Source organism: Chiloscyllium punctatum, chromosome 15 (genome assembly GCF_047496795.1).
Source record: "Chiloscyllium punctatum isolate Juve2018m chromosome 15, sChiPun1.3, whole genome shotgun sequence".
Lineage (NCBI taxonomy): Eukaryota > Metazoa > Chordata > Chondrichthyes > Orectolobiformes > Hemiscylliidae > Chiloscyllium > Chiloscyllium punctatum.
The window spans coordinates 18,918,862-18,942,161 of record NC_092753.1 but is presented as its reverse complement, the minus strand read 5'-3'; the positions used below and the strand labels follow the sequence as shown (position 1 = coordinate 18,942,161).

Here is a 23,300-nt window from a genome sequence, read left to right as displayed (position 1 = left end):
TCGGCTCTTTTGGTTGTGGAGTGGTGTTAAAATGCACTGCTTGTGACGGCCGGGAATCGAACCCGGGTATCGAACCCGGGTCAACTTCTTGGAAGGCAGCTATGCTCACCACTACACCACCAACGCTACAGCCAAAAGCTATCTAGAAATCAGCTGATGTGCCATAATAGTACTTGACTCGAAATTTCGTTGTTGTTTTGTTGGAAATTTTGCAGTGAAATATTAGAATTGAGAAGTCATCAAAGACCGAGTTTTACTGAGTGGATCGGTCTCCTGATACCCCGCCTCACTTTTTAATACACACAAAGCAGCATTTCGGATTTCTCATCATCTGAAATCAATCAATAACAGAAATAGCACGAAAATCCCAGGGCAACCCTGGAACGATCACACAATTAAAACTTGTCAAGTTCTCAGAAAGGTTCACCGGACCGAAACGTCAACTCTGATTTCTCTTCATACAGCTTTACCACCGACTTCGGGTTTGGTTTCTGATTTACAGCGTAGACATAGTCATCGAGATAGAGATGTACAGCTCGGAAACAGACCCTTCGGTCCAACCTGCCCATGCCGACCAGATATCCCAACCCAATCTAGTCCCACCTGCCAGCACCCGGCCCATATCCTTCCAAACCCTTCCTATTCATATACCCATCCAAATGCCTCGAAAATGTTGCAATTGTACCAGCCTCCGCCACTTCCTCTGGCAGCTCATTCCATACACGTACCACCCTCTGGATGAAAGCGTTGACCCTTTGGTCGCTTTTATATCTTTCGCCTCTCACACTAAACCTATGCCCTCTAGTTCTGGGCTCCCCGACCCCAGGAAAAGAATTTGTCTATTTATCCTATCCATGCCCCACATAATTCTGCAGTTCTTTCAGTTTCTAAAACTTCTCAAGAGTTTTCTTAGAAAACAAAAACGGCAAAAACAGAGGAACCATTAGACTGAGGCCACGCTGCAGTAATTGTGGAGAGGAGGGAATTCCGGGTAACAGTTCGGGAAGCAGAACCCTCTCGAGGAATATGTATTAATTTGAAGTTCGATCCCGTTGATAGATTTGCAGGTTTCTCTTTTACTTTGTAGAAGAGGGGGAGGTGTCAGTCAGCAGTAAGGGGTTTTCACAGGAGGGCATGATTTGGAGATGCCAGTGTTGGACTGGGGTATAGAAAGTTAAAAATCACACAACACCAGGTTATAGACCAACAGGTTTAATTGGAAGCACTAGCTTTCGGAGCGCTGCTCCTTCATCAGGTGGTTGTCCGAAATCTCGAGCTTCCAATTAAATCTGTTGGACTATAACCTGGTGTTGTGTGATGTTTAACTTCACAGCAAGGGGTAGTCATGGGCAGCTGTTTAGTGAAGGTCGCTTCCACTGATGTGGGAAGGCAGTGCACGCAAAACCCTCCCTGCCCTAGATAGGTAACCTGAACCAAGATGGGCTTTCCAAGGTCAGGGGGTGCAGAGTGCTGAGGCCGCTGTCATAATTTAGTTCCCATGGGTCCCAAGTCCTTGGGATGCCGTGGCGCCTTAATGATGAATGGGATTGTGTGGAACCGAGACAGGGTCGTGGCAGAACAGTGTCGAGAGTGTGTTGCTGGAAACGCACAGCAGGGTAATCGATGTTTCGGGCTCCAGCATCTGCAGACCTCCCTGTCTCCGAGCAGAACAGTGTTATCCGCTCAGGTTTAAGCAGAACATCCGCAGCTACTCCTGCGGGTCCAACGAAACACAAAGCGCTATCCGGGAAGGCAAACGTAGGGGGTGGGGTCAGCAAGCACAGCGTAGAGTGATCCCGGTTCGTGAGGGGAAAAAGAAAACGTAGTGCGGTGAAATTGACAAAGGAAGTGAAATTGACAAAGGACGTGAAATTGACATTGTCAGAGCAACCCTGCGCAGGAAGGAGGTAGAGCGTCATGGAGGGGCGGTGGGCAAGATGGAAAGGACGGGGTCAAGGGAGGGCACAGACGGCTGTGTAAGGGCATGAACAAGTGTTACCCTTCATGGTGTCGTGGGGGGATGAAGGTCGGGTCTGCAGGCAATGATAGTCTCCAGCTGAGAGTCGTGAGAACCCGGAATCAGTGTGTGTTGGGGGGGGGGACTGTGTGTGTGTGTGTGTGTGTGTGTGTCTGCGTGTGTGGGTGCATGCGTGTGTGTGTGGCTGCATGTGTGTGTGTGTGGGTGCATGTGTGGTTGTGTGTCCTGTGTGTGTGTGTGTGTCTGCGTGTGTGGGTGCGTGCATGTGTGTGTGTGTGGGTGCATGTGTGGGTGTGTGTGGCTGTGTGTGTGTATCTCTGTGTGTGTGTGTGCATGTAGGGATATGCGGGTCTGTAAGAGTGTGTGTAGGTGCATGTGTGTGAGTGTAATGTGGTATCAATTTGTGAGAATGTGCGTGAGTGGCTGTGAATGTGGAAGTGTTTGAGTGAGTTTATGAGAGAGAGCTTGTGTTTGAGAGAGGGTATGCATGTGTGTGTGGGTCGGTAGGAGTGTGCTTTTGTGTGTGTGCGTGTACTTGTGAGTGTCCGTGAAATAGTATACAGTGCAGTGTTGTCACGTGTCGTGTGACGTGAACCAAAGTGCCCAGTTAAAGTCATCCCCATGGGTACCGAACTTGACTATCAGCCTCTGCATGGCCACTTTGCATTGTTGGCTGTCCCATAGTCTGCCTTGGAGGATTGTCACCCAGTTGTCCGAGACCGAAAGGCACAGAGCGCTGAAGTGCTCTCCGACTGGGAGGCTAGAACCAGTCTGACTCAAGATTGGGACACAGACAGACTTTAACCTCACACCTTTAATGCATTGTCTGAGCTGAGATGGCATCTCTTGTTAGACAACCTGAAGTTATCTCGACAACGTAACTTTGAAAAGGTTCTGAGGTTCTTATATTAAAGAACAGAAACTAGTAAACCCATTATAAAAGATGAAAGGCTTAACCTAAATGTGTTTAATATATCATTTCAGCTGCATTAAACTGTAATCCTTTTGCTATAAATACTGCGTCTTATGGTCCTTCTTATCATCAGGTTGATCTACATCGGATACCCTCCATCCATTCTTTATCCTTCAAAGAAAATCAGTCACCTTCATCAGACACTACCTTCCCTTAACAAATCCATGATGACTATATCGGATGATGACGTGGAGGAGCCTGTGGTGGACTGGGGAGGACAAAGTTCAAAATCACACAATACCAGGTTATCGTCCAAGTAGCTTTGGGAGCACTCCTAAAACTAGTGCTTCCAAGTAAAGCTGTTGGACTGTAATCTGGTGTTGTGTGATTTTTAACTTTATCCTGGATTAAACTTTCATTCACTGTGTGGTCACTTCTATCATCTCTCAGAGTTTTATCGAATCATTTTCTCATACTGGAAATATAAAAGCAGCTGGTGTCCACTCCTCCTATTTCTGACCTGCACCTAGAACAATAACATGACCGATTCGATATGAGAAATAACGTTGTTTGGATATTTGTGAACTGTCCACCCACATTTCACTTGATATTAGGCTGTAGTTCACAAAAAACAAAATGAGAGTAATGTTGAAATGAGTGAAATCCGGAAACATTTCTTTCGAAATAAGATGGAAAACCAAGGAATTCTGCCATGACTCGTGTTTCTTTGAACCGTGCTCGACTTGACTCCTTAATCCTCCTGGGGACATCCTCAACTTCAAAGTTGTGTCTGCACTCCAGAGGTCTGGCAGACTCAATGTGATGTGCAGACGGAGGTGTTTCATTCCCACTGAATCGATCGGCTCTTTTGGTTGTGGAGTGGTGTTAAAATGCACTGCTTGCGATGGCCGGGAATCGAACCCGGATCAACTGCTTGGAAGGCAGCTACGCTCACCACTATACCACCACCGCTACAGCCTGCAGCGCTCCAGAAATCCGCTGATGTGCCATAATAGTTCTTGACTCGAAATTTCGTTGTTGTTTTGTTGGAAATTTTGCAGTGAAATATTAGAATTGAGAAGTCATCAAAGACCGAGTTTTACTGAGTGGATCGGTCTCCTGATGCCCCGCCTCACTTTTTAATACACACAAAGCAGCATTTCGGATTTCTCATCGTCTGAAATCAATCAATAACAGAAATAGCACGAAAATCCCAGGGGAACCCTGGAACGATCACACAATTAAAACTTGTCAAGTTCTCAGAAAGGTTCACCGGACCGAAACGTGAACTCTGATTTCTCTTCATACAGCTTTACCACCGACTTCGGGTTTGGTTTCTGATTTACAGCGTAGACATAGTCATCGAGATAGAGATGTACAGCTCGGAAACAGACCCTTCGGTCCAACCTGCCCATGCCGACCAGATATCCCAACCCAATCTAGTCCCACCTGCCAGCACCCGGCCCATATCCTTCCAAACCCTTCCTATTCATATACCCATCCAAATGCCTCGAAAATGTTGCAATTGTACCAGCCTCCGCCACTTCCTCTGGCAGCTCATTCCACACACGTACCACCCTCTGGATGAAAGCGTTGACCCTTTGGTCGCTTTTATATCTTTCGCCTCTCACACTAAACCTATGCCCTCTAGTTCTGGACTCCCCGACCCCAGGGAAAAGACTTTGTCTATTTATCCTATCCATGCCCCACATAATTCTGCAGTTCTTTCAGTTTCTAAAACTTCTCAAGAGTTTTCTTAGAAAACAAAAACGGCAAAAATAGAGGAAGCATTAGACTGGGAGGAAGTCGTAGCCAGGCGCAGTGATGTCGGGACAGGAATACCGATCAATGCAGGGGACACAGAGAGCAGGGTCACTGGACAAGGGATTATTGGATCACAGCCCCTCTTGTAGCAGTCCACCCATGCACTACCCTCAGGTAATCAGCGAAACGGTGCCCATCCACAGAGAGAGCATCCGCAGGCCTCCTATATTACGATTGAGCCATTTCCCCAACACGCGAGACCCTTGGGCTACTGCAGGAGCGAGGTTTTGCAGGCTGTCTCTAAACGCTCCTCACACTCCCCGTCTGCGAATCCAATCCACGTGGAGGTAGGGGGGACATTTCATTGTCTCAGTGAGGAAGTCCTTGAGGAGTGGGATAGGTTAATGAACTCTCTGTCTCAGGAGCAAAGAATCAAGTTGAAATGATTGGTGCAGCAGCAGGACAACATATGCAGGAATAAGATGAGGAGGACTAATACTGTTGTGCATGAGTTGGAAGTTGGGAATGCTGATGCATAAAATAACAACCCTGCAGACTTCTTCATTTCAAAGCCACACAGGTCCAGAAGGAAGTGGATGTTATGCTTAACGGAGATATCTTCGAACTGAGTCAGAGCAAGTGGAGTTCGCCGATCGTGATAGTTCCCAAACCTGACAAGACTGAATGGTTTTGTGTGGACTATTGGAAGATCAATGCCGTAACAAAATCAGACTCATACAAGATTGGAGGACTGTAGGGTGAAGGTTGGATAAACTAGTTACATCAGAAAGTTGGACTTACTGTGTGGTTATTGACAGGTACCTTTATCAGAGAAAGTGAAAGAGGTTTCTGCGTTTGTCATTCCAAATGGGCTATATCAATTCAAAGTGGAATGAAGAACACACCAGCCACTTCCCAAAGATTTATGAACAGAGTCGTGGCTGAGTTAACAAACTGTGCAGTTTATCTGGATGATATATTGATGTTTAGCAAGTCATGGAAAGATCACATGGTACAGTTGGCAGAGCTCTTTGAACAATTAAGAGAAATAAAACCGTAATAAATGTAAAGAAAACAGAATTTGCGAAAACCGAGGTGATGCTTTTGGGGCATAAAATCTGTCATGGAAGGTTGACCTCAAGGATCGCAAAGTCCAAGGCCATCAAGGAATTTCATCTGACAGCACGTGTTATTGTGAATTCAACAGATAAATTACAACTAAGATTGGACAGATACCTTATGTTATGCATATGTGTGCAGAAATTTAATATGATCTTAAATTAATGTCTTATGTATTTTATTGTAATGGGATTTAAGAATTAGAAAAAAGATGAAGCAGTTGTTTCATTATGATGGTCCATCTTTTTCTTAACCGGGGGGGGGGGGGGGGGGGGGGAGGTGTTATGAAGTAGAAGTTTAAGAGAGAGTAAATGCTGTTCTGAACTGAGAGCTGACACGCACCTGTGGTGACTAGATGGCAGTTTCAGAGAGTATTGGAAATTTGAAAATATGTATAATTTGGCTGTGAAATGGATACATGAGTTGGTTGCTGCTTTGACAAGAATTCAAACTTAACCAATGATTTTGAATTATGCCCCAGGATACCTAAACCCAATCGCGTTTGTATTTATTGTTTTTGCAAACATACAACCAGTGAGACGATCTGATGTTTGGGGTATTAAAAAAAAAAGCCTGCATTTAGAAAGTCTGACAGAGCAACTGTTATTGAGAGAGTAACTGTTATCAAGAAAGACTGCCATTCAAAAACACTCTCTGTCAGAGGTATCTTCTTCATATGAAATATCTTCACATTAAAAGGCAGAAAGCAACCCAGAGAGATCTTCAGCCAAAAGAAGACAGACACCGGAGACGACAGCCATTATATGGTTTTGAAACTAAATTGATGTAATATTAATATATTTTTTTTATTGGAAGAGTTCATTGTTATAGAATTGTAGGCAGACAATAAGCAGTAAAGAGAGGGAGGAAGGTGCTTAGAGTTGTGAATTGTTGTTTAATGTTCACTTTTAGAGTTAAGGAATAAATTAATGTTATTTTCTCTAAATAGTGGAATTTGGATGTTCTCTATTACTCATATTTTAACAGATTATGAGGTGAGGTGAACCTTTTTGGGTGTTTCGTTTAATTAACAGAGGAGTTCACCACCGTGTCATAATACAATACATAAAGCCATAGTATCATCACAGAAGACAGAATGATGCTGCCTCCGGAGATGAGTGACTGGGCTTGCAACAATGGTGAGCTGTCAGAGTAATAATGGACATGGTGATTGGCCATTGGTGTTGGTGTGATGATGTGGGCGGTCAGGCAGAGGAATGATGGCATGAATGCCAATAGGATGGGAATGTTGGTGAGGTATGTGTGAGAAAGAGAGTGATAATGTACATGGAGACTGGACATGGAGATGTGCATGCTGGGTTTAGAGTGATGGTGGGTTAGGTATGGAGTGCTATGATGGCCATGGTAACTGACCATTGGGATGCCAGTAATGTTGGATTCTGGGAATGGCCAATAGGATGTGGGAGATAGTGCAGAGGTGGTTTGGTGATGAACATGGAAACTCGCCAATAACATAGTAGTGATGGTGAGGTGGGCAGTAGGACACAGGATGAAGGATGTGGATACTGTATTTCAGAGTTTTAATTCAGAAATCTTTTGAGGTATCAAGTGGATTCAGTGAACAGTTAGGAAGGCAAATGCAATGTTTGCATTTGTTTTGAATGGACTAGAATACAAGAGCAGAAGTGAACTGTTGAGGCTGTACAAAGTTCTGGTCAGACGGCATTTTCTACATTGTGAGCAGCTATGAGCCCTGTGTCAAAGGAGGGATGTGTTACCCAAGGAAGTGACAGAGAAGGTCTACAAGAATGGTTCTGGGTTGTCATATGAGGAGAAGTTGAGGAATCTGAGCCAGAACACAAGGCTGAGTAGATAGATGATGTGGGGCCTCACTGAAAATTATAGACAGTTACCTTGGATGAGGGGAATGGCCAATTCGATGGGGGCTAATAGTTGGGATGAATGTGTTGCTTGACGTGGAGATTGTCCAATGGGATGAGAGAAATGGTGTGGGAAAGTGAGAGTAATGATGGACATGGTGTGTGGAATGAGGATGGTGTGGAGGTTTGGAACAGTGTAGGGATGGGGATGATATGAGTTATGTGATAGTGTGGAAGATGAAGACAGGGGATGGAGATTGTTAAAAATCACACGGCACCAGGTTGTAGTCCAACAGGTTTATTTGGAAGTACCAGCATTCACAGCACTGCTCCTTCATGAGGGAGCTGTGGAGCAGGACTATAAGACACAGACTTTATAGAAAAAGATCACAGTGTCATGCAACTGAAATGATATGTTGAACAAACCTAGATTGCTGTTAAGTCTTTCATCTTTTAGAATGGGCTGCAGGTTTCAGTTCATTAATATGTAAATCCCAGAACTTCTTTCAAGTCACATGCTTGAGATAACTTCAGGCTTTATTAGAAAAGAGATGACATTTCAGCTCAGACAATGCATTAACTGTGTGAAGTTAGAGCCTGTCTGTATCTTAATCTTGAGCCAGACTGGTTCTATTTCCAAAGTAGGAATTTGTAAAATGTTACATGGATTGACTTGCTTGCATTGACTGCTTGCAAATTGTGTGCTTTTTGAACAAAATAGAATCTATCTGCAATTACAATACTGTAAACGCAAAATCACCCCATAGACTTACATGAGTGTGTGCGTGCATGTAAGTCTCAGAGACTCTGAGTGATTTTATGTGGGTGTGTGGTAAAGACTGTGAGTGTGTGCATGTAAGTGTTAATGCTTGTGAGAGGGTGTGTTTGCGTGTGTGCATTCTTGGTAGAGTGTGTGCATGAGTATGACGGAGAATAAGCCTGTGAGAGAGTGTGTACATGGGTGTGAGTGTGGGTGGTGTATGTGTGTATATGATAGGGTCCATGTGAGTATGTAACAGTGTGTGGGTATTGTGTAGTGCGGTCCCCTGTAGTGTGGCATGAACCCAAAATCCTGGTTGAAGCTATCCTCATGGGTACCAAACTTATATGAGCCTCTGCCCGGCCACAGTGCAATGTTGCGTATCCCGAAGTCGGCCTTGGAGGACAGTCCCCTGAAGATCTGAGGCCGGATGTCCCTGACTGCTGAAGTGTTCCCTGACTGGGAGAGAATGTGCCTCCACATCTTGATTTATTGTAGTCACGTGTACCCAAGTAGAGTGAAATAAACAGGCAGGAGGCTGGAAGAACACAGCAAGCCAGGCAGCATCAGGAGGTGGAGATGTCGATGTTTCGGGTATAACTCTTCTTCAAGACCTCCTGATGCTGCCTTGCTTGCTGTGTCCTCCAGCCTCCTGCAGTATTTTTTGTCGTAATCTAAGTGCAGCTTTGTTTTGTGAGCAGTACATGGAGATCATAACAAGCAAGGACATATAGATCAGAGGGTGTCTGGGCAGAGCCAGGCATACACGTTACACTGCACAGAAGGTGCACAAAGCAGTTTCAACAACAGCAATATCAACATTATTTTAACTGAGAGGGGTCCTTGCAGCAGTGTAATAACAGCAGGTAATGAGGCCAGTTCTGAGAGATTGAGGATGATGTGTGGAATGGGGACAGATTGGAGGATAGTTGTGAGGGAAGGGGATGGTGTGTGGATTGGAGATGGGACTTCATCCAAACGCCAATCAAATGAAGGATACGAACGGAAGCCCCGCCCACTGCGACGGTTCCGTCACTGCCGTGAGGGCCAGCTTCCGGCTGAGCGGTCAGGGGGCGGGGCTAGTGACTAGTCAATGGTGTCAGGGTCCGACGGGGATGGGTCTCCGGGTGGGGCGGGGCTTGATATTGGGGAAAAGACGTCAGTGGGCGGGGCGCGGTATCCAGGAGAGGCGTCGGAGGCCAGGCGAGGTGTCCGGGGAGGATGTCCAGGGGGGCGGGGCTTGGTTGCCAGGGGGCGTGGGTTGGCAAACCGGGTGAGGCGTTGGGGGGCGGGGCTTAGTTGCCGGGGCGGGGCTTAGTTGCCAGGGCGGGGAATAAGTGGGCGGGGCTTGGTGTCCATGGGCGGAGGGCGAGGCTTCAGGGGACAGTGCTGAGTGTCTGGGAGTGAGGTCGAGGGGCGGGGCTACGTGTCCCGTCGTGACGTCAGGGGGCGGGGTTCTCAGCGCAATGGCGGCGGTGGTGGCCGCTCTCGGGTTGCAGCTGGAGCGAGCGGCGGCGGCGGCTCCCGCTCGAGCAGGTACGGGGTGGGCAGAGTCATGCCCCTGTCACCCGGCCATTGTCAGCAGTGATGACCCATGTGCCCCTGCATTAACCCCGTCTCTCTCTCTCTGGGCCTGAAGGTTGGCGGTTGATGTCGGCCTCGGCTGAAGCCTCGATAGCCCCGGACACGCGAGAGAACGAGACGGTCTCGCCGCGATTTGTGAACCGCAACCCCCGGAACCTGGAGCGTCTGGCGCTGGCGAGGAAGGACAACGGCTGGCAGAGCACCTGGCCGAGGGGCAGCTACTGGCACCGGTGAGCACCGGACACCACATGGGACAGAACAGTACAGGCCCTTCGGCCCACCATGTTGTGCTGAGCATTTATCTAACATCAACCACATCTACACACCCTGCAAATTACTGCCGTCCATGTGCTTGTCCAGCAGTTGCTTAAATGTCCCTAATGTCACTGACTTTTCTACCACCGCTGGCAGTGCATTCCACACACCCACCGCTCCCTGAATAAAGAACCTACCTCTCACATCGCCCCTATACCTTCCTGCAGTCACCTTAAAATTATGACCTCTTGTGTCACCCATTTCTGCCCGGGGGTGGGGGGTGGGGAAATCTCTGGCTACCTACTCTATCTAAGCCTCTCATTAACTTGTACACCGCTATCGGGAAAAATCCACTCCATCTTCCTTCGCTTTGCCCTTGAATGTATCTGTCCGCTTCCCCCTCTTCCAGCTTCTGCCCTCAGTTTCTCAACAGCATTCCGATACAAAGTTAAAAATCACACAACACCCGGTTATAGTCCCAACAGGTTTAATTGGGAGCACTATCTTTCGGAGTGTCGCTCGTCCTTCTTCAGGTGGTTGTGATGATGGAGCGGCGCTCCGAAAGCTAGTGTGCTTCCAATTAAACCCGTTGGACTATAACCTGGTGTTGTGTGATTTTTAACTTTGTACACCTCAGTCCATCAGTGGCATCTCCAAATGATGAGCATTCAGATAGCAAGTCAAAGAGTCATAGAGATGTACAGCATGGGAACAGTCCAACTTGTCCATACCGACCAGATATCTCAACCCAGTCTGGCACCTCCCAGCACGTGGCCCATATCCCTCCAAACCATTCCTATTCATATACCCATTCATTGCCTTTTAAATGTTGTAATTGTACCAGCCTCCACCACTTCCTCTGGCAGCTCATTTCATACACGCACCACCCTCTGTGTGAAAAGGTTGCCCCTTAGGTCTTTTTTATGTCTTCCCCTCTCACCCTAAGCTTATTGCTCTAGTTCTGAGATCTCCTTACAAATTTGTTTCTCAATTTCTCTCTGGCTATGAGGGAGTCTATAATACAAGCCCAACAAGCCCTTTCTTATTACAGTTCCACCCAAATAACTTCCCTGGATGTATTTTCGAGAATATCCTCCCTCAGTACAGCAGTAATGCTATCCCTTATCAAAAACGCCACTCCCCCTCCTCTGTTGCCTCCCTTTCTATCCTTCCTAGCATTTGTATCCTGGAACATTAAGCTGCCAGTTCTGTCCATCCCTGAGCTATGTTTCTCTAATTGTTATGATATCCCAGTCCCATGTTCCTAACCATGCCCTCAGTTCATCTGCCTTCCCTGTTAGGCCTCTTGCATTGAAATAAATGCAGTTTAATTTATCAGTCCTACTCTGTTCTCTGCTTTGTTCCTGCCTGCCCTTACTGTTTGACTCGCATTTGTTCTCAACTGTACCAGTCTCAGATTGATCTCTTTCCTCACTATCTCCCTGGGTCCCACACCCCCATCATACTAGTTTAAATCCTCCCAAGCAGCTCTAACAAATCTCTCTGCCAGTATATTAGTCCTCTTCCAATTTAGGTGCAATCCATCCTTCTTGTGCAGGTCACCTCTACCCCAAAAGAGCTTCCAATGATCCAAAATTTTGAATCCTTCTCCCGTGCACCTGCTCCTCAGCCATGCATTCATCTGCTCTATCCTCCTATTCCTGCCCTCACTAGCTCATAGCACCAGGAGTAATCCAGATATTAGTACTCTCATGGGCCTCCTTTTTAAATTCCTGCCTAACTCCCTGTAATCTCCTTTCAGAATCTCAACCTTTTCCCTTCCTATGTCATTGGTTCCAATGACCTCCTGCTGGCCCCTCTTCCACTTGAGAACATTCTGCATCCCCTCTGAGACATCCTTGACTCTGGCACCAGGAATGCAACACACCATTCTGATTTTATGCTGCTGGCCACAGGACCATCTGTCCTCAAATTCTAGACAGTCCTCAAATTCAATCGATCTCTTGGAACCTGATGTACCTGTCATTGCATTAGAACTGGTCTCAGTACCAGAATCTTGGCTGTTTGCTACGTTTCCCTGAGAATCATCAACCCCACATGTTCCAAAACAGCATACTTATTTGAAATGGGGATAGCCACAGAAGACTCCTGCACTAACTGTCTCCCACTCTTACCTTTCCTGGAGTTAACCAATCTATGTGACTGTATCTGCATCTTTTCCCTCTTCCTATAACTGCCATCCATCATGTCTCCCTGCTCTTGTAAATTCCTCATTACCTCGAACTGTCTCTCCAACCGATCCATTCAATTTGAAAGGATTCTTAATCAACGGCATATATTGCAGATATAGTCCTCAGTAACCCTTAAACTCTCCCTGAACTCCTACATCCGACAAGAAGAGCATATCACTCTACTAAAGGCCATTTTTGCTTTTAGTCTACAGACACAGAAAATAGCACTGTCTTATTCCTCTACAAAACACTGCTCCAGGTTAAATTAATACTTGTGGCTTATATTTTAAGTTTAATCAAGAGGCATATCTCAAAAAAACATAATAAAACACCAACTCTACTCACAACTGCAGATTTACTGTAAGGCCATGCTTAAAATATCCACTTACCTGGTTCTGTGCTGGCCCCTCTCCCAAACAGGTTCCTCCAAGATTAGTTGTGAATTTCACTTGTTTGTTTTCCCAGATGTATTCCAATGTCCAGTGATTCACGAATTCAAACAGCAAAGGCAGTAACTGTGCAGGTTCACTGCTGTGTCAGTTTCTGCCAATTTCCCGTTTCCATTGCCAGTGGCTGTCAGCTCTTTGTCCCTGAGTTCTGCCTCTGGCCGAGTGAATGTGAAAATTCTTCAGTGAATAGTCCTCTTGTCTCAGACTACCGAGATTCTGGGTTAGATGGGAGAGCAGAAATCTAACCACTGGTATCTGGGCTGATGTCAGAACTGTTGTACTGGAGTAGCACACTGTTCGAGGGTCAGTGCTGAGGGAGTGCCAGACTGTGTCCCTCTGTGACATCTAACTGGCTGACTGCTGTCTGAAGTCCATATTAAAGATTTCGTGACCTCCTTGGAAGAAGCACTGTGAATGCCAATCTGAATCTTTAAAACTTGTGTCCAGTTGGTGAAAACAGGCAATCAGCCCGATATCACAGTGCTGTTAGTCAGTTCTTGCTGTCTGCACGTTAGTTGCTGTGTTCCCTGAGTAACCGCAGTATCTACCTGACAGTCCATATGATGTTGGAACAGAGGTCAGCCAATTGAATGTACTCTTTTGTCCGATGGGGTCATGGCTGATTTGGCAATTATCAACTCCACTCTCCTGTCGTTCTTTATAATCTTTGATCCCTTCCAGATTAAAAGTCTCATCGCAGCCTTCAATGTAATTAATGACTCAGCCTCGACCGCCCTCTGTGGTCAAGAGTTCCGCAGATTCACTCCCCTCTGAGAGAAGAAATTCCTCCTCATGCTTCCCTTTTATTCTGAGACTGTGCCTCAAAACTAGAGTCGAAAAGTGTGGCGCTGGAAAAACATGGCAGGTCATGCAGCATCCGAGGAGCAGGAGAGTCGACGTTCTGGGGGTAAGCCCTTTATCAGGAATGTCAAAACTAGATGGAATATTCCATCTCACCAAAATTGCGTGGAAGAAAATGGACGACAGTTTAACGGCTGGACTCACTACTACTCATAAAAAGGCCAAAGGACTACTTGTTTTCCAAATTGCTAGCTGTAGCGCCATGTTCACATTCATTGACTTAGAAATAAGGTCACACAGGGCTCATAGAAACATACAGTATAAGCAAAGGAGGAGGCTGTTTACCCCTTTTAACAATTCATGTGATCATGGCTGATCAGCCAACCCGGTTCCCTGATCCCATTTCATTCCTGTAATCCCAAGGACTTTATCTAACGCCTCAGAAGTATGGGAAGTGATTTTTGGGTCCCTTGCTGATATATTTGTTTCATCGATAGCCACGAATGAAGTGCCAGTAGATTGGAGGGTGGCTAATGTGGTGTCATTATTTAAGAAAGGTGTTAAGCAAAAGCCAGGGAACTGATGTCAGTGGTGGGTAAGTTGTTGGAGGGGATTGTGAGGGATAGGATCTATGTGCATTTGGAAAGCCAAGGACTTATTAGGGATAGTCAACATGGTTTTGTGCATGAGAAATGGTATCTCACCAATTTAATTGAGTTTTTGATGAAGTGACAAAGACGATTGAAGAAGGCAGATGTTATCTATACAGATTTAAGCAAGGCATTCGCCAAGGTTCTGCATGGTAGACAGGTTCGCATGGTTAGATCACATGGAAGCCAGGAAAAGCTAGCCAATTGGATACAAAATTGGCTTGAAGACACAGAGGATGGTGCTGGAGGGTTGTTATTCAGACTGGAGGCCTGTGATCCGAAGTGTACTGCAAGAATCAGCTGGCTCCATTGCTTTTTGTCATTTATATAAATGATTTGGATGGAAGTAGGGGAGGAATGGTCAGTAGGCGAGTTTTGAGAATATTTGTAGCTCAGGTTGAGGTTCTGGATGTAAGTTTGCTCGCTGAGCTGGAAGGTTTGTTTTCAGACATTCTGACACCATACTGGGTAACATCATCAATGAGCCTCTGGTGAAGTGCTGGTGTTACGTCCCGCTTTCTATTTATGTCTTCAAGTTTCCTTGGGTTGGTGATGTCATTTCCTGTTTTTTTACTCAGGGGATGGTAAATGGGGTCCAAGTCAATGTGTGTGTTGATAGAGTTCCGGTTGGAATGCCATGCTTCTAGGAATTCCCATGCGTGTCTCTGTTTGGCTTGTCCTAGAATGGATGTGTTGTCCCAGTCGAAGTGGTGTCCTTCCTCATCTGTATGTAAGGATACGAGTGAGAATGAGTCGTGTCTTTTTGTGGATAGTTGTTCATGTATCCTAGTGGCTATTTTTCTGCCTATTTGTCCAAACACTACTCAAGAGCCTGGAGGAGGAATGCCTCATTCTGCCTTGGGACCCTGCAACCACACGGGATAAACATGGATTTCAACAGTTTCCTCATCCGTGCCTCCCCCACCCCCCCACCCCCAACCCAGTCCCAGTCCCACTCCCAGTCCCAAGGCTCTAACTCAGCACCACCCTCCGGACCGTCTATCACTGCCCCCTCTAACCTATCACCTCCCTCAACTTCATCCACCTATCGTTTTCCCAGCTACCTCCTCCCAACCCCAGCCCCCCTCCCATTTATCTCTCATCCCCGACCCACAAGCCTCATTCCTGATGAAGAGCTTATGCTCAAAAAGTTGATTCTCCTGCTCCGCGGATGCTGCCTGACCTGCTGTGCTTTTCCAGCACCACACTCTTGACTCTGATCTCCAGCATCTGCCGTCCTCACTTTCTCCAGAGTACAACAGGACCTTGATCAGTTGGGCAAATGAACTGAATAGTGGTAGATGGAATTTAGTTTAGATAAATGTGAGGTACTACATTTTTGGTAAGGCAAATTAGGACAGGACTTGGACACTTAAGGATAAAGTCTTGGCAGTGTTGCTGAACAAAGTTCTGGGGGTGCAGATTCACTCAGTTCCTTGAAAGTGGAGTCACAAGTAGATAAAGTAGTGAAGAAGGCATTTAATACACTTGCCTTTATTGGTCAGTGCATTGAGTATTGGGATGTCATGCTGTGACTGGACAGGATATTGGTTCGGCCAGTTTTGGAATACTGCGTTCAATTCTGGTCCCCCTGCAGTAGGGAAGATGCTGTTCAAGTTGAAGGGTGCAGAAAAGATTTACAAGAGTTAGGAATGTTTTTTCCCTGGAGCGGAGGGTTGACACATATGGAGGTTTCTAAAGTCAAGAGGGGTATGGATAGGGTGAATAGCCTGGGTGTTTTCTCAGGGTAGGGAAGTCCAAAACTAGAGGAAAGGGAAAAGATTTAAAAGGAACCTAAGGGGCAACTTTTTTTCATGCAGAGGGTGGTATGTGTATCGAATGAGCTGCCAGAGGAAGTGGTGGAGGCTGGTACAATTACAACATTTAAAATGCATTTGGATAGGTATATGAATAGGAAGGAGTTAGAGGCATATGGGCTAAAGACTGGCAAATGGGATTAGATTAATCTGATAGGCTTGGATGAGTTGGACCGAAGGGTCTGTTTCCGTGCTGTATATGTCTTTTACTCTATGTCTATGTGATGTTTTAGCCTCATGTAATGTTTTTTTTGCTGCAGAGACTTCCACAAGCTCTCCACTCTGTAGATGGAGGCATTCCTCCTTAGTCCTACCCTGTGTACTTCCTCAGATAAGAAACCCAAAACTGCACGCAATACACCACGGTATGGACTCACACTGTACAATTGTAGAAAGGCATCTCTGCTCCTGTAATCCAATCCTCTCACCATCAAAGCCAACGTACCTTCACTGCCTGCTGCTCCGGCAACGCTGACTTTCAAAGACTTGCGTGTATGAGGGACACCCTGCTCTTGTAACGTCTCCTTTCTCAGTTGATCAACATTCATTTTTTTTCCTGTTTTTGCTACCGGACCTCTCGTTGAAATATATTATACCACCTTGCATTTGCCCATTCGCTGAACTTGTCTTGATCGCACCATTGATTTGATTTCGACACGTTCGGGCAAGTTTTCCACATGTTTTTTTGGAAGCATACTAGTGTGGTGGAGCTGGAGTAGGGGAGTGCAGTTCTGGTAAGTGGTGCCTCACAGGATGATTTGCTGCTGATATCTCTCATTTCCTTTGTCATTGATTTTTCTCTCTCTCTACTCCCTGATGCCAGCTTGCGTTTCAGGAAGAGCCTGAGGCACGTCACAGCCTGTGGAGGCAGCAAGCAGTCAGGGCGAGGTGGTCATCTCAGCTTCGACCCAAGAGTGGTCCATCAAGAAGCACCTATACAGCACCCGGGACGTCACTGCAGCCGAGACTGAGGGCCGTGTGCTCGCTCAATGCTGCCTTGAGGCCGGGATCGGCTACCTCCAATTCCGGGCTATCCCTTGGGAATACCGGGCAGAGTCGGTAAGTCCCGAGAACTTTAAGAGAATGAGGGTCCTGATTAGTTTAGGAGGAAAGATGGGTGATTTACTTAAACAGGATTGTGGCTGATTGCATCCGGCCTCAACTCCACAGTCCTGCCCACTGTCTTGAAACCATTACTGACTAAAAAATTGTCTACCACCTCAAATTTATTCAGTGACTGTCACACTCTGGAGAAGCAAATCCCCTTATGAGAACATAGAACATAGAAAAATACAGCGCAGTCCAGGCCCTTCGGCCCTCGATGTTGTGTTGACCGAAGCCTACCGAACCTACACCAGCCCAATAACCTCCATATGCTTATCCAGTGCCTGCTTAAATGACCATAAAGAGGGAGAGTCCACCACTGCTACTGGCAGGGCATTCCATGAATTCACAACCCACTGAGTAAAAACTCTACCCCTAACATCTGTCCTATACCTACCACCCCTTAATTTAAAGCTGTGTCCCCCAGTGACAGCTGACTCCATACGTGGAAAAAGGTTCTCACTGTCAACCCTATCTAAACCCCTAATCATCTTGTACACCTCTATCAAATCTCCCCAAACCTTCTTTTCTCCAGTGAGAAAGTCCCAAGTGCCTCAGCCTTTCCTCATATGATCTTCCTACCATGCCAGGCAACATCCTGGTAAACCTCCTCTGCACTCGGTCCAATGCCTCCACATCCTTCCTATAGTATGGCGACCAAAACTGCACTCAATACTCCAGATGAGGCCACACCAGAGTCTTATACAACTGCAACATGACCTCAGGACTCCGGAACTCAATTTCTCTACCAACAAAGCCCAGTACACCATATGCCTTCTTCACTGCACTATTTACCTGGGTGGCAACTTTCAAAGATCTGTGTACATGGACGCCAAGATCCCTCTGCTTATCCACACTACCCAAGTAGTCTACCATTAGCCCAGTAATCCATCATCTTGTTACTGCTACCAAAGTGAATGACTTCACACTTAGCTACATTGAATTCCATTTGCCACCTTACTGCCCAGCTTTGCAACTTATCTATATCGCGCTGTAAACTGCCACATCCTCCTTCGCTGTCCACAACTCCACAGACTTTCGTGTCATCCGCAAACTTGCTCACGCAGCCTTCAAGCCCCTCCTCCAGGTCATTTATAAAAATGACAAACAGCAATGGTCCCAAAACAGATCCTTCTGGAACACCGCTAGTAACTGCGCTCCAAGATGAACTACACCATCAACTACAACCCTCTGTCTCCTTCCAGGCAGCCAATTCCTAATCCAAACCTCTAATGCACCCTCAATGCCATACCTCCGTAGTTTTTGCATTAGCCTGCCATGGGATACCTTATCGAACGCCTTGCTAAAATCCAGATACACCACATCTACTGCTTTACCCTCGTCCACTTCCTTGGTCACCTTCTCAAAGAATTCAATAAGGTTTGTGAGGCACGACCTGCCCTTCACAAAACCATGCTGACTATCCTTGATCACATTATTCCTATCCAGATGTTCATTAAATCCTATCCCTTACAATTCTCTCTCAGACTTTGCCCACAACAGAAGTGAGACTCACTGGCCTATAGTCACTCGGGCTATCCCTGCTCCCCTTCTTGAACAAGGGGACCACATTCGCTATCCTCCAGTCTTCTGGCACTATTCCCAGAGACAACGACGACATAAAAATCAAGGCCAATGGCTCCGCTATCTCCTCCCTAGCTTCCCAGAGGATCCTAAGATAAATGCCATCAGGCCCAGGGGACTTATCTGTTTTCATCCTTTCCAGATTTCCCCAGACCTCTTCCCTACGTACCTCAAGGCCATCCATTCTAATCACTTGTGACTCAATATTCACATCAGCAACAGTGTCCTGTTCCTGAGTGAATACTGACGAAAAGTATTGATTTAGTGTCTCACCAATCTCCTCCACCTCCACACACAATTTCCCACTCCTATCCTTGACTGGACCGATACCTACCCTAGTCATCCTTTTATTCCTGACATACCTATAGAAAGCCTTTGGGTTTTCCCTAAACCTACCAACGAAGGACATTTCATGTCCCCTTCCCGCTGCTCTTAGCTCTCTCTTTAGATCCTTCCTGGCTACCTTATAACTCTCAATCGCCCCAACTGAACCTTCACGCCTCATCTTTACATAGGCCGCCCTCTTCCCTTTCACAAGGGATTCCAATTCCTTATTAAACCATGGCTCCCTCGCAACACCCTTTACTCCCTGCCTGACTGGTATATACTTATCAAGGACACCCATTAGCTGTTCCTTGAACAATCTCCACATATCATTTGTGTTCTTCCCTTGAAGCCTATTTTTCCAATCCACGCATCCTCAGTCATGCCTCACCGCATCATAATTTCCCTGCCCCCAGCTATAACTGTTACCCTGCAGTGCACACTTATCCCTCTCCATCACTAGAGTAAAAGTCACCGAGTTGTGGTCACTGCCCCCGAAGTGCTCACCTACCTCCAAGTCTAACACCTGGCCTGGTTCATTACCTAGAACCAAATCCAGTATAGCCTCACCTCTTGTTGGCCTGTCTACATATTGTGTCAGGAAACCCTCCTGCACACATTGGACAAACACCAACCCACCTAACGAAGTCGAGCTATAGCTTTCCCAGTCAATATCTGGGAAGTTAAAGTCCCCCATAACAACCACCCTGCTACTTTCACTCTTCTCCTGAATCATCCTGGCAATACTTTCCTCTACTTCTCTCGGACTATTAGGAGGCCTGTAGAAAACTCCTAACAGGGTGACCTCACCTTTCCTACTTCTAACCTCCGCGCACACTACCTCAGATGGCAAGTCTTCCTCCATCACCCTTTCTACTGCTATAATACTATCCTTGGCAAGCAATGCCACACCTCCCCCTCTTTTACCCCCATCTCTGACCCTACTAAAACATTTAAACCCTGGAACCTGCAACAGCCATTCCTGTCCCTGTTCTACCCACGTCTCTGTAATGGCCACATCATCGAAGTCCCAGGTACCAACCCTCGTCATGTCTGTTATTAAACGTGCCACATGTTAAGCCTAAAACGATGACCTCTCATATGAACGAGGAACATAAGGAAGCCACTCAGCTCCTCCAGCTTACTCTGCCGTTCAATAAGATCATGGCCGATCTGATTTTAACTTTGACTCAATGTTGCAGGACATCCTCCCAAATCTTTCAGCCTCTTAACCTACATTGCCCCACAAGGGGAAACATCTTCTCTGCGTCTACTTTGTTAATCTCCTTTAGCATCTTACAAACTTCAATTAGATCTTGTGGGTGAATTACCACAAGCTACCTTTAATTTGGCTACTTACTAAGGAATCTCCAAGACAATCCAGTATTAAAACAGTATTAAAACTCTATTATCTGAATGAGTTGGGCGAGCACTTTTCGTTCGGATCGCAGTGCTCTACCAGAGAGTTTGTTTCAATCAATAATTTTGATGAGTCTGCTATTTGAACAAACTAATCTTTGCATTCTGCAAATTGCAGTTTAGACTGAGAAGGACTTAAACCCTTAACATCACATAAATATATGAAATCCCTGCATAAAGCAAGGTCCTGAACAGCTTCTACAATCACAAGAGCATTTGTCAAGTTTCTGTGAACTCAGTGTCACAGTAAGAAATCAGAAGCACTGCCTTGCACGTGTTTACTTTCTCGGCAATTTTTTTCAAGAACTGCCCAGGAAAGTGACGGAAATGAAGCACTTACCTTTGAAAAGGATTGTGTAACTAACCCTTCCGTGAAACAAAAAACTCCAGTCATTGTTGCTTTAGGTAATTGTGTTTCTTTGATTTTGCCAGTGTTTTCACATGTTCTTCAGTACAGGCAATCCAAATTCACCTACCTCTTTGATGTAATGTTTTTATTAGACCTTGAGACCTTGTTCGGATAATCCGAAATACGGATAATTGAGGTTAGTCTGTACTTAATCTTTATTGCACGTGGCAGCCAAAATAAGGACCTCAGGTCAGCGAGTTAGGCCTCACAACCCAGCTTGGGTATTACCTGATTCATGGTGGAATTTAGCTACGATTCCGACCTACGATGTCTGGCTTTGGATGTCCAGGGTATCATCCTTGTACAATACCGTTCTTCAGAGTTCTGCTGCTGAGGAATCCTGAATCTGAAATCTTCTAGAATTTTCTGCCTTGTGATGTGACATGATTGATGCTCCTTTAGATTTGTTCATCACAATATTGATTCTGGAGTATTCAAGTCTTTGGATTGCCTTCTTGTTGGGAGTAGCTTCTCTGTTCCTTGTTACACTTGATGCCAACTTTCTATTCAAAACATTGCATGTTGTGCCAGTAACCCCTTCACTTCAGCACATCCCTCATGCAGGGAATATTAATTACCTATTAGTCACAAGACAGCTGGTTGTCAAACAATTAACTTTGCTAAACCTGGAAACGGGTTATTTATGTTGCTTTGACTCCTTTTTCTCCCAGGGATGGTTAATTGGCATGTTGCCTTTAATTCCTTCATAACAATTTCTCCTTGTCCCTTACATCTCAGGAAACAGTTCAAGTCTGCAGTATCGCAATCTTCTAAACTGAGTTTTAACCTGGGATAAAAATGGGAGTTTGTCAGTCCAAATAGCAATCACAAAACCCTGGAATAATGAAAGAAATGTTGTGGGGGAGGAGGAAACAATCAGAATTTTCTTTGGCTCATCGAATGAGGGAGGAATCACAATCCCATAGGGATAGTTGTCTGGGAGAGGTATTAAAGAAGAAGAGGGTAGATTTGATTGGAGGAGAAGAATCACTGCCTCAGGATTGGGCAGAGAAGGGACAGCTATCCTGTGGGGTAGAGAGAGGGAGGGCAGCAAGGGGCTATCAGCGAATAAGCTCACCTCATCTCCATCTCTCTGTGCTCTGTAGGTCCAGCGATTCCGCTCTGCGCTAAAAGACAGTGGGCTGATCCTCAGCGAACCACGGAGAGTGTACCAGTCGACGCATGGGAATTTGTGAACGAAGGTGAGATGGGTCAAAGGCATCGCAACAAGTTCCTTTCGATTCCTAAATAAAGCAAAAGATTCTGTCTGACTTCAGAACTCATTCTTTTCACGGGTCGTCATAAGGGATGCGGGGTGAGGGTGCAGGCTTCACACACAGCAAGATGACCCCAGATTGCTCCATCTCCCTGCCATCAGCCAAGGTTTATTCTGAGATCACTGATCTTATCTTCTGGGGGACTGACTGGTCTCCTGCCTGTTCCTGTGTAACAGGATTGAGGAACTGAATGATCTCCTGTTCCTGTGTTACAAGACAAGGGGAGTACTCAGTGAATGATAGGACACTAGGAAACTCAGAGGAACAGGGGTCTTGCCCACAGATCCCTGAAGGTGAAGAGACAGATTAGTAGATAGCTAAGCATCCATGACCATTTCCATTTACAAGGACAAGGGCAGCAGATACATGGAACCCCAACCCCTCAAGTTCCACTCCAAGACACTCGCCATCCTGACTTGGAAATATATTGCCATTCCTACACTGTCGCTGGGTCAAAATCATGGAATTCCCTCCCTGAGGGGTCTACCTATATCTCATGGAGTACAGCAATTCAGGAAGGCAGCTCATCACCAACTTCTCAAGAGCCACTGGGCACTGGTGATAAATGCTGGCCAGCTAGTGATGCTCATGTCCCACAAGTGACGAAAAAAAAAACCATTCCACTGAGACTGTTCCAGAAAATGAGAGATTTCACCAATCGCCTCTTAATCCTGGGGATGCAAAAATCATCACAAATTTGGGATTTTAATCCCTGCAGCATCTTGGCAGTGCTTTTCTTTCTGGACACCATTATGTTCCTGTTAGAGTAAAGCTGGTAAATGCCGGTACAGTGGATGAAGACATAAAGTCGCAGAGACATACAGCACAGACTTCGGTCCAACTCGTCTATGCCAACCAGATATCCTAAATTAATCTAGTCCCATTCACCAGCACTTGGCCCATATCCCTCTAAACACTTCCTATTCATATACTCATCCAGAGGCCTTTTAAGTGTTGTAATTGTACTAGTCTCCAACAATTTCTCGGGCAGCTCATTCCATACACGCACCACCCTCTGCGTGAAAAAACTGCCCCTTCGGTCCCTTTTAAATCTTTCCCC

The 23,300-nt window shown here is 46.0% G+C and overlaps 1 protein-coding gene and 1 non-coding gene across 2 annotated transcripts in view; one reads left to right on the top strand and one right to left on the bottom strand.

The window, feature by feature from the left end:
- Positions 1 to 3,791: 3,791 nt before the first annotated feature.
- trnag-ucc (transfer RNA glycine (anticodon UCC)) lies at positions 3,792 to 3,863 on the bottom strand. The gene has a single exon. It is a non-coding gene; the product is annotated as a tRNA-Gly (tRNA).
- Positions 3,864 to 9,811: 5,948 nt separating this feature from the next.
- Positions 9,812 to 23,300, top strand: part of LOC140486099 (large ribosomal subunit protein uL18m-like) — an 81,781-nt gene continuing 68,292 nt past the window's right edge. The window contains exons 1-2 of the mRNA XM_072584756.1: positions 9,812 to 9,911; positions 10,015 to 10,189. Of these exons, the coding sequence (XP_072440857.1) occupies positions 9,842 to 9,911; positions 10,015 to 10,189 (245 nt within the window). The 5' untranslated portion in view covers positions 9,812 to 9,841. The remainder of the gene's footprint in view (positions 9,912 to 10,014; positions 10,190 to 23,300) is intronic.